This window comes from Pseudophryne corroboree, chromosome 9 (assembly GCF_028390025.1).
Source record: "Pseudophryne corroboree isolate aPseCor3 chromosome 9, aPseCor3.hap2, whole genome shotgun sequence".
In the NCBI taxonomy this organism is placed as follows: Eukaryota; Metazoa; Chordata; class Amphibia; order Anura; family Myobatrachidae; genus Pseudophryne; species Pseudophryne corroboree.
Window position 1 is genome coordinate 69,750,021 of NC_086452.1, and position 12,227 is coordinate 69,762,247.

A 12,227-nucleotide genomic window follows, 5' to 3' on the forward strand; every position below is an offset into this window, starting at 1 on the left:
AGTGTATGGTGGAGGACCTTAATAGTTATGTTTCCTAAGAATGGTAAAGAGCACTCCCAACCCAATTCTTATTGTCTCAGTCACCTCCTCTCGGTAGATGTAAAACTTTTGGGCAAGCTTTTAGCGCTCTAACTTAATAAAAGCAATTCTAGAATAAATTAATCCAAATCAGACTGGCTTCATGGCGGGTAAATCAACTGCTATCAACCTTGTTGTACTCCCATATACAGTTATGCTGCCCAAAGATTGCTGTGGTTGTATCCCTGATTCGGAGGAACGGATATACTTGTGGGTGGTTGGGATTGAAATGCCAGTGGTCGGGATGCCGGCAGTCAGAATACCGATCACGGCATACCAATGTTGAGGCTCCCGACAGGAGGAAGTATAGTTACCGTCCTCCAATGGCCCCCCAACTTATATCAGCCTAAACCTAGCCTTCCCCAGTGGTGCCTAAACCTAACTCCCCCCACATCACCCTTCCCACAGCCTAAATCTAACCCTCCCCCCTCCGCCACAGCCGAAACCCTAACCCTCCCCCACAGCCTGACCCCAACCCTCCCCCACAGCCTAACCCTAGCCTTCCCCAGTGCTGCCTAAACCTAACACACTCCCCCCCCCCCCCCCCCGTCTTCCCACAGCCTAAACCTAACCCTCCCCCCCATCCCCCACAGCCTAATCCTAACCCTCCCCAGTGGTGCCTAAACCTAACCCCCCCCCCTCCCCTCTTCCCACAGCCTAAACCTAACCCTCCCCCACAGCCTAACCCTAACCCTCCCCCATCCCCCACAGCCTAATCCTAACCTTCCCCAGTGGTGCCTAAACCTAACCCCCCCCCACCACCACCACCCTTCCCACAGCCTAAATCTAACCCTCCCCCACAGCCGAAACCCTAACCCTCCCCCACAGCCTAACCCTAACCTTCCCCAGTGCTGCCTAACCCTAACCTTCCCCAGTGCTGCCTAACCCTAACACACTCCCCCCCCCCCCTCTTCCCACAGCCTAAACCTAACCCTCCCCCATCCCCGACAGCCTAATCCTAACCTTCCCCAGTGGTGCCTAACCCTAACCCCCCCCCCCCCCCTCTTCCCACAGCCTAAACCTAACCCTCCCCCACAGCCTAACCCTAACCCTCCCCCATCCCCCACAGCCTAATCCTAACCTTCCCCAGTGGTGCCTAAACCTAACCCCCCCACCCCCACCCTTCCCCGACAGCCTAAACCTAACCCTCCCCCCTTCCAAACAGCCTAACCCTCCCCAGTGGGTGCCTAAATCTAACCCTTCCTTTCCGCAGCCTAAACCTTACCCCCCCTCCCTGCAGTTTAAACCCAACTCTTTTCCCCCACAGCCTACACCTAACCTCCTCCTATTTCCCCTCTCCCAGCGGCTAACCTCACAGACAGGCCAGAACACACTCGTTCTATTCAAGAGTGGGGTCGGGATTCCTGCGTCAGTATTTCGACAGCTGGGATCCCGACCGGATCCGTTTGTGGGAGGTCCTGTCTCACTTTGGTATAGATCTTCTGGAGAGGGTAAGTATCAGTTTTGCTACCATTACTTTCTCCCTGCCAGGGGTAGCCTCTTTTCCCACACTTTATTTGATATCACCAGAGCGCCACTTGCTTGCGCTATCAAAATATCCTCCCCGATAGAACACTTGTCGGTTGCGCATTAGGAAGACAAAATTGCGCTGTCCGTAGTCTGTGCCTGCTCTACTGGCAAGGGTGAATACTATTGGATTTTTTTGTGGCGCTATATCAATCAGGACCAGTCATCAACTTTTCCAAAACATTATATACTTTCTCCCAGCAGCAGCGCTAAGATTGGACTAAACAGTTGTGACTTTCAATCACTAATGATGCAGAGAACTGTGTGGCTCTGAATGTACAACACCAAATAGATCTCAGGTCTGGAGCTTGGTAGAAGATACCTCTGTCTGTCATGGGAAGCATGAACCTATTTAAGATGGTGCTCCAACCAAAACTCCTTCATATCCTCTAACATTCTCCTATATTGCGCTATCCATTTTTTGTAGACGTAATAGTTATATTTGATCCTTTAAATGGGATGGTAAGAGGGCTTGTATAAGCCTGCATATGCTTTCAAATGATGCGTCGATCTAGGGCTCAGCTTTACAGTATATGAGACGATTATTTCGCTACTCAACTTGCACACCTTGTTGAATGGTTGTCTGCACTGGAACATGGGGACTTATATTGGCCTTTCATTAAACAGGTTGGATTTAATCATACTCCGCTCCAGTGGATTGTTGCATAGAACTGGTCCCCATCATTTGGTGCAGGCGGGCAGGGTTTGGCACGGTGCTCAAACACTGCATGATAAACATGAAGAGATCCTAGTTCCCATTTGGGGGACAATGGGCTGTTTCTGGAATCTTTGGAAGGTGCATCCCTGCGCCCCCGTAGTGGGGTAACATCAATTGTTCAAGTTTATTTGCATAACGGTTTAAGGTCATTTGATCAGTAGCGTCAGGACAGTTTAGCCATCCCCATTTACATTCTATATTTTTCATTACTTGTCTTGTCATCAGTGAGGGGGGTGGGGCAGCCTTCTATTTCAGAGTCTCCCTCTCGGCTCTCAGACATGTCTCTTATTTATTTGTGTTTGTTATATGAGGTAGGTGAAGTGGAGCTCTTATGGCTGTCTGGGAATCTGGCAGTTTAGGAAGACGATGACTGCTCATGGGGGTCAATTCCAAGTTGATCGCAGCAGGATTTTTTTTAGCAATTGGGCAAAACCATGTGCACTGCAGGGGAGGTAGATATAACATGTGCAGAGAGAGTTAGATTTGGGTGGGGTGTGTTCAATCTGCAATCTAATTTGCAGTGTAAAAATAAAGCAGCCAGTATTTACCCTGCACAGAAATAAAATAACCCACCCAAATCTAACTCTCTGCAAATGTTATAATAAGAATTTACTCACCGATAATTCTATTTCTCGTAGTCCGTAGTGGATGCTGGGGACTCCGTAAGGACCATGGGGAATAGACGGCTCCGCAGGAGACTGGGCACACTAAAAGAAAGATTTGGTACTACCTGGTGTGCACTGGCTCCTCCCTCTATGCCCCTCCTCCAGACCTCAGTTAGGATACTGTGCCCGGAAGAGCTGACACAATAAGGAAGGATTTTGAATCTCGGGTAAGACTCATACCAGCCACACCAATCACACCGTATAACTCGTGATATTTTACCCAGTTAACAGTATGAATAACAACTGAGCCTCTCAACAGATGGCTCAACAATAACCCTTTAGTTAGGCAATAACTATATACAAGTATTGCAGACAATCCGCACTTGGGATGGGCGCCCAGCATCCACTACGGACTACGAGAAATAGAATTATCGGTGAGTAAATTCTTATTTTCTCTAACGTCCTAGTGGATGCTGGGGACTCCGTAAGGACCATGGGGATTATACCAGAGCTCCCAAACGGGCGGGAGAGTGCGGATGACTCTGCAGCACCGAATGAGAGAACTCAAGGTCCTCCTCAGCCAGGGTATCAAATTTGTAGAATTTAGCAAACGTGTTTGCCCCTGACCAAGTAGCAGCTCGGCAAAGTTGTAAAGCCGAGACCCCTCGGGCAGCCGCCCAAGATGAGCCCACCTTCCTCGTGGAATGGGCTTTCACTGATTTAGGATGCGGCAAACCAGCCGCAGAATGCGCCAGCTGAATTATGCTACAAATCCAGCGAGCAACAGTTTGCTTAGAAGCAGGAGCACCTATTTTGTTGGGTGCATACAGGATAAAAAGCGAGTCAGTTTTCCTGACTCCAGCCGTCCTGGAAACATAAATTTTTAAGGCCCTGACTACGTCCAGTAACTTGGAATCCTCCAAGTCCTTAGTAGCCGCAGGCACTACAATAGGTTGGTTCAAGTGAAAAGCTGATACCGCCTTAGGGAGAAACTGGGGACGAGTCCTCAATTCTGCCCTATCCATATGGAAAATCAGATAAGGGCTTTTACACGACAAAGCCGCCAATTCTGACACACGCCTGGCCGAAGCCAAGGCCAATAACATGACCACTTTCCACGTGAGATATTTGAGATCCACGGTTTTAAGTGGTTCAAACCAATGTGATTTTAGGAAACTCAACACCACATTGAGATCCCAAGGTGCCACAGGAGGCACAAAAGGGGGCTGAATATGAAGCACTCCCTTTACAAAAGTCTGAACTTCAGGCAGTGAAGCCAGTTCTTTCTGGAAGAAAATCGACAGAGCCGAAATCTGGACCTTAATGGAACCCAATTTTAGGCCCATAGTCACTCCTGACTGTAGGAAGTGCAGAAAACGACCCAGCTGAAATTCCTCTGTGGGGGCCTTCCTGGCCTCACACCACGCAACATATTTTCGCCAAATGCGGTGATAATGGTTTGCGGTTACTTCTTTCCTGGCTTTTATCAGTGTAGGAATGACTTCCTCCGGAATGCCCTTTTCCTTTAGGATCCGGAATTCAACCGCCATGCCGTAAAACGCAGCCGCGGTAAGTCTTGGAACAGACAGGGCCCCTGCTGTAGCAGATCCTGTCTGAGCGGTAGAGGCCATGGGTCCTCTGATATTATTTCTTGAAGTTCTGGGTACCAAGCTCTTCTTGGCCCATCCGGAACCACGAGTATCGTTCTTACTCCTCGCCTTCTTATTATTCTCAGCACCTTTGGTATGAGGGGCAGAGGAGGAAACACATAAACCGACTGGTACACCCACGGTGTCACTAGCGCGTCCACAGCTAATGCCTGAGGGTCCCTTGACCTGGCGCAATATCTAGTTTTTTTGTTTAGGCGGGACGCCATCATGTCCACCTGTGGCCTTTCCCAACGGTTTACCAACAGTTGGAAGACTTCTGGATGAAGTCCCCACTCTCCCGGGTGTCGGTCGTGTCTGCTGAGGAAGTCTGCTTCCCAGTTGTCCACTCCCGGAATGAACACTGCTGACAGTGCTAAGACGTGATTTTCCGCCCATCGGAGAATCCTTGTGGCTTCTGCCATCGCCATCCTGCTTCTTGTGCCGCCCTGTCGGTTTACATGGGCGACTGCCGTGATGTTGTCTGATTGGATCAGTACCGGCTGGTTTTGAAGCAGAGGCCTTGCCAGACTTAGGGCATTGTAAATGGCCCTCAGTTCCAGAATATTTATGTGTAGGGACGACTCCTGACTTGACCAAAGTCCTTGGAAATTTCTTCCCTGTGCGACTGCCCCCCAGCCTCGAAGGCTGGCATCCGTGGTCACCAGGACCCAGTCCTGTATGCCGAATCTGCGGCCCTCTTGAAGATGAGCACTCTGCAGCCACCACAGTAGAGATACCCTGGTCCTTGGAGACAGGGTTATCAGCCGATGCAACTGAAGATGCGATCCCGACCACTTGTCCAAGAGGTCCCACTGAACAGGTTCCATGCAAGAACCTGCCGAATGAAATTTTGCTTCGTAAGAAGCTACCATTTTTCCCAGGACTCGTGTGCAGTGATGCACCGATACCTGTTTTGGTTTCAGGAGGTCTCTGACTAGAGATGACAGCTCCTTGGCTTTCTCCTGCGGGAGAAACACTTTTTTCTGTTCTGTGTCCAGAACCATCCCCAGGAACAGTAGGCGTGTGGTAGGAACCAGCTGTGACTTTGGAATGTATAGAATCCATCCGTGCTGTTGTAGCACTTCCCGAGATAGTGCTACTCCGACCAACAACTGCTCCTTGGACCTTGCCTTTATAAGGAGATCGTCCAAGTACGGGATAATTAAAACTCCCTTTTTTCGAAGGAGTATCATCATTTCTGCCATTACCTTGGTAAAGACCCTCGGTGCCGTGGACAGTCCAAACGGCAGTGTTTGGAATTGGTAATGGCAATCCTGTACCACAAATCTGAGGTACTCCTGGTGAGGATGGTAAATGGGGACATGTAGGTAAGCATCCTTGATGTCCAGGGATACCATGTAATCCCCCTCCTCCAGGCTTGCAATAACCACCCTGAGCGATTCCATCTTGAACTTGAATTTTTTTATGTATGTGTTCAAGGATTTCAAATTTAAAATGGGTCTCACCGAACCGTCCGGTTTCGGTACCACAAACAGTGTGAAATAGTAACCCCGTCCTTGTTGAAGTAGGGGCACCTTGACTATCACCTGCTGGGAATACAGCTTGTGAATTGCCTCTAGCACAGCCTCCCTGCCTGAGGGAGTTGTCGGCAAGGCAGATTTGAGGAAACGGCGGGGGGGAGACGCCTCGAATTCCAGCTTGTACCCCTGAGATACTACTTGAAGGATCCAGGGATCCACCTGTGAGCGATCCCACTGATCGCTGAAATTTTTGAGGCGGCCCCCCACCGTACCTGGCTACGCCTGTGGAGCCCCCGCGTCATGCGGTGGACTCAGAGGAAGCGGGGGAAGAATTTTGATTCTGGGAACTGGCTGACTGGTGCAGCTTTTTCCCTCTTCCCTCGTCTCTGTGCAGAAAGGAAGCGCCTTTGACCCGCTTGCTTTTCTGAAGCCGAAAGGACTGTACCTGATAATACAGTGCTTTCTTAGGCTGTGAGGAAACCGGAGGTAAAAAAAATTTCTTCCCAGCTGTTGCTGTGGATACGAGGTCCCAGAGACCATCCCCAAACAATTCCTCACCCTTATAAGGCTCTATGTTCCTTTTAAAGTCAGCATCACCTGTCCAGTGTCGGGTCTCTAATACCCTCCTGACAGAATGGACATTGCATTAATTCTGGATGCCAGCCGGCAAAATATCCCTCTGTGCATCCCTCATATATAAGACGACGTCTTATGTTCGCAAAATAGTATCCCTGTTTGACAGGGTTACAGACCACGCTGCAGCAGCACTATCTGCAGGTCTCAGTCTAGTACCTGAGTGTGTAAATACAGACTTCAGGATAGCCTCCTGCTTTTTATCAGCAGGTACCTTCAAAGTGGCCGTATCCTAAGACGGCAGTGCCACCTTTTTTGACAAACGTGTGAGCGCCTTATCCACCCTAGGGGATATCTCCCAGCGTAACGTATCCTCTGGCGGGAAAGGGTACGCCATCAGTAACTTTTTAGAAATTACCAGTTTCTTATCGGGGGAACCCACGCTTTTTCACACTTCATTCACTCATTTGATGGGGGAACAAAACACTGCCTGCTTTTTCTCCCCAAACATAAAACCCTTTTTTAGTGGTACTTGGGTTAATGTCAGAAATGTGTAACACATTTTTTATTGCCGGGATCATGTAACGGATGTTCCTAGTGGATTGTGTATATGTCTCAACCTCGTCGACACTGGAGTCAGACTCCGTGTCGACATCTGTGTCTGCCATCTGAGGGAGCGGGCGTTTTTGAGCCCCTGATGGCCTTTGAGACGCCTGGGCAGGCGCGGGCTGAGAAGCCGGCTGTCCCATAGCTGTTACGTCATCCAGCCTTTTATGTAAGGAGTTGACACTGTCGGTTTATACCTTCCACCTATCCATCCACTCTGGTGTCGGCCCCACAGGGGACGACATCACATTTATCGGCATCTGCTCTGCCATCACATAAGCCTCCTCATCAAACGTGTCGACACAGCCGTACCGACACACCGCACACACACAGGGAATGCTCTGACTGAGGACAGGACCCCACACAGCCCTTTGGGGAGACAGAGAGAGAGTATGCCAGCACACACCAGAGCGCTATATAATTTAGGGATTAACACTATATTGAGTGAATTTTTCCCAATAGCTGCTTGTATATACAATATTGCACCTAAATTTAGTGCCCCCCCTCTCTTTTTAACCCTTTGAGCCTGCAAACTACAGGGGAGAGCCTGGGGAGCTGTCTTCCAGCTATACTGTGAAGAGAAAATGGCGCCAGTGTGCTGAGAGAGATAGCTCCGCCCCTTTTTCGGCTGACTTTTCTCCCGCTTTTTTCTGTATTCTGGCAGGGGTAATTACCACATATATAGCCTCTGGGTATATACCTAACATATACTTTCTTTCTAGGAGCTCAGGAGAGCCCCTAGTGTGCATCCAGCTCGGCCGGGCACAGAAATCTAACTGAGGTCTGGAGGAGGGGCATAGAGGGAGGAGCCAGTGCACACCAGGTAGTACCAAATCTTTCTTTTAGTGTGCCCAGTCTCCTGCGGAGCCGTCTATTCCCCATGGTCCTTACGGAGTCCCCAGCATCCACTAGGACGTTAGAGAAATCTGCCTCCCCTGCAGTGCACATGGTTTTGCCCAATTGCTATCAAAAATCCTGCTGCGATCAACTTGGAATTACCCCCATGATTCTGAGCTCTTCCAGATATGCCACCCACTCAGTGAAATCTCATCAGATTCAATAATCTCTCTTACATAAAGGCTAGTGGACACCGGCTAAACGAGTTAAGCTTCTGGGCTCCCCCAACTGTCCGAAATGTGGAGTCGTTGATTCAGAATTTTGTCATCTCATTGTCTTGGCTCAGGTGGTGAACGATGTTGGTAAAATAGGGATTTGTCTTGCCTCTACAATTCCTCAGAATCTGTATTTTTTTGTTTGGGTCAACAAGACTTCCTAAGACATTCCTTACATTTGTAGGTTAATAATCTTCTGATGTTAATGAAGGTCTGTGTAGCTAGAAAGTGCATGGCTCTCCAGGCTCCGACTATACAGGGTTGGATTGGTCTGGTTAATACCACTGTTGAACATTTCTTGTGTAACAGCAGACAATGTCCTCTCAAATTTGATGGAATATTATGGTAGAACTGAAGAAGGGCACTAAGTGTCGGCCGTACATGTAGTTCAATTTGGACTCATTGTCCAATGCTGCATGCACGGCCCGGCCGTGGCATGACATCACTGTATGATATCACTAGCGATATCGCACTCTGTGTATGGCCACATTGGGCGGCCCGGGCCAGGAGGGGAATACACTAGGCAATGTTATACAAAATAATTTTACAACTGTAAAAACTGAACGGAAACAGGAGTTGCCCATAGATTTTAGGTCCATTCAAGTTTAATTATACAGGTGGTCAAACCACTTTAAAATAATTTGCTCAAGTACATTTTTGACCCAACAGATATCAAACAAACAAGATGAACATCCATGAGAGGACACAACTTGAAGGTTATTTTTACAGCTGTTGTTCCGAGTTAATCGGGTTCACTCACCCGTAAGTGTGCTTGTTAGACTTCCTCTGCGGAGTTTGCAGTCATCCTGGCTCAGCTGGCGGTGCAACTTCACCTTCCCAGTAGAGGAGAACAGATCGGGATTGCTTAGTTTTCTGAACAGCAGGGAGGCAGGTGGGGGAACGCTATCCTGCAACACAAAGAGGATTGCTTTAGCTGGGAAACATGCACTAAAGTAGGTTATACAAGGCACCACACACAAGGCATGTATGTCTGCGTGTAGAATGCTAGTTGGGATAGATAGATAGATAGATAGATAGATAGATAGATAGATAGATAGATAGATAGATAGATAGATAGATAGATAGATAGATAGATAGATAGATAGATAGATAGATAGATAGATAGATAGATATCTTGCATGCTAAACATTTTGTCTACAAAAGGAAATAATCTTGGAGTAACACAAAATAGTTTTTCAGTTACAATGTTGTCATCTGACTTCAGCGACACACACACAGCCGGGAAGTATCAGCCTAACTCTATACACACAATGGGGTCGATTCTATTCGGCAACTAATGAATAGCGCCGGGAATTAGCTCCCGACGCTATTCAATTCAGCAACTAGTTACGTCGGCGATGGCCCGTTCTCGCCGACAAAACAGGTTGAATTGTCGGGAGAACGGACATTCTCCGACTTAACTCCCCGGCGCGAGGCTGATTCCCGACAGAATCAGCCTCGCGCCGGCCGCGAGGCAGCACTTTTGTCGGGTTTCTCTTCTCATCCCCCGGGGATGAGAGAAGAATTCCCGACAATTGCAGGTAATTAGTTGCTGTATTGAATAGCGTTGGGAGCTAATTCCCGGCGCTATTCATTAGTTGCCGAATAGAATCGACCCCAATCTTACATGGACCAGCACTCGCTCCCCATATCTTCAATGTGCTCCGGTGCCCTCAGAAAATGGTAGGAACAATATAGAACAAACAGCAGCGTCTCTCAGAGTCTTAATCAAAAAGTGATGTATTCAAAAGCTCCACAGCATAACTCCAATGTTTCGAAAGGGGCGGGACAGCCCCGAAACATTGGGAGTTATGCTGTGAAGCTTTTGAATACATCACTCTTTAATTAAGACTGAGAGACGCTGCTGTTTGAGATTACAAATTATATATATATATATATATATATATATATATATATATATATATATATATATATATATATATATATATATATATATATATATATATATATATACCAGGAAAGCTACCAGCGCCACAGATGCAGTATCTCTATTATAAACACTAGTATGGGAACCGTGCAACAACTATTCAAAATTAACTCTCCTACAGACACTCCCTATGGTCTAACAGGGCGTCGGCTTTTTACCTCAGGTATATATAGGTACTGGTATAAATACCTAAGGGAGACAAATTTGTGAACAGAAGGTGAGGTAATACACAGCGACCAATGGTGCCAAACAATACAAAAGCTGGGTAATTATGTAAGAGGTGTACACAATTTATTGCACATAGAAAACACTAAAACAATACTGAGTAAAAAGACAGACTACTTCTAGATATCTAAAACTCATTCTAAAAGGCAGCAGAGCGTCAACAAAGGGAGTAATATTCGACATAAAAGGTAAATGGATAAAAGAAAAAATAGCATTCAAAACTAAAAAAAAGAGGAGTATAGCTTAACTTTCAATAGGTGAGTTTAGATCAAGGCAGCACCCAATGCGTTTCGTCCTATCTGGACTTCATGGACTTGATGAATGAGTTTTAGATATCTAGAAGTAGTCTTTATGTCTTTTTACTCAGTATTGTTTTAGTGTTTTCTATGTGCAATAAATTGTGTACACCTCTTACATAATTACCCAGCTTTTGTATTGTTTGGCACCATTGGTCGCTGTGTATTACCTCACCTCCTGTTATATATATTTATATTTATATATATATATATATATATATATATATATATATATATACACACACATTCACAAACACACTTTATATATAATATAGATTATAACAGAAGTGAACCACACAGGGCAATACAAGTGTAAAAATAATTTCATGGTTATCTGGCTAATTTATAATCTCTGTAAGGATTAGAGAGCCAGGCCCAGGGCCATCACTGCACACTATCAGCTTGTTGTACTCACAGACACACAAGTTATGGGGGCAAGTATTACCCCATGGCTTCCTGGCCACCACAACACTGTGAGCTTACAGCTACTGTGTGAAGGTGCGGATAATGTGTATTTATATACAGAGCCTCAGGTAAGAACGTCAGCTAAGAGTATAATTACACATGAGCCCTTGATAACACTTACTACAATAAATGTAATTACATGTTGCACTCCCTATAATCTCTTAACCATCCCCACCCTGCACATATAGCCTGCCACCAGCCCTGTATTACCATGCTGCTAGCAGCGGAACACGTCGGCAGTGAGTGAAGGCTCCTTATTACATGGTAAGCAGAGATCTCAGAACCCGCACCATCCCCAGCCTGCACATATAGCTGGGGCTGGCAACAAAAATCTTGGGGCCCGGTACACAGATATCTCTGGGAACCCCCAAAAGCCCTCTTAACTGGGATATGGTCATTAGGTCGACCACTATTGGCCGACATGCGTTCGATCGACTTGGTCACTAGGTCAACATGAGTTTTTCACAATTTTTTTATTTATTTTTTCTTCATTTTTTTACCTTTTTCATACTTTACGATCCACATGGACTACGACTGGGAATAGTAAGCTGTGCCGGGCGCAGCGGTAGCGGAGTGAGGCATCTTGCCCGAAGCATGGCGAGCGAAGCGAGCCATGCGAGGGGACACAGTGCACTAATTGGGGTTCCCCGTCACTTTACAAAGAAAACTACACAAAAAAAAGAGTAAAAAAAAAAAAAAACCTCATGTCGACCTAATGACCATGACAACCAATAGTGGTCGACCTAATGACCCATACCCCCTTAAAGGGTGGCTTTAAAAAATAAATAAATAGGATAAATTATAACAAAGTACATATATAATTCAGTCAGTTCAAAAAAGACCTAATGCATGTCGACCAATAGTGGTAGACCTAATGAGAGTGCTGTTGACCTAAAGACCGTATCCCGTCCCTTCCTGCTTCGCCTTAGTAATAAGGCGAAGCA

At 46.8% G+C, this 12,227-nt stretch overlaps 1 protein-coding gene across 2 annotated transcripts in view; it reads right to left on the reverse strand.

Annotated features, from left to right (window-relative positions):
* LOC134957518 (microtubule-associated serine/threonine-protein kinase 2-like) overlaps nt 1–12,227 on the reverse strand; it is a 193,016-nt gene that overhangs the window by 109,177 nt on the left and 71,612 nt on the right. For both annotated transcript variants that reach the window (XM_063939499.1, XM_063939498.1), the window contains exon 2: nt 9,110–9,257. In XM_063939499.1, coding sequence (XP_063795569.1) covers nt 9,110–9,257 — 148 coding nt within the window. The remainder of the gene's footprint in view (nt 1–9,109; nt 9,258–12,227) is intronic.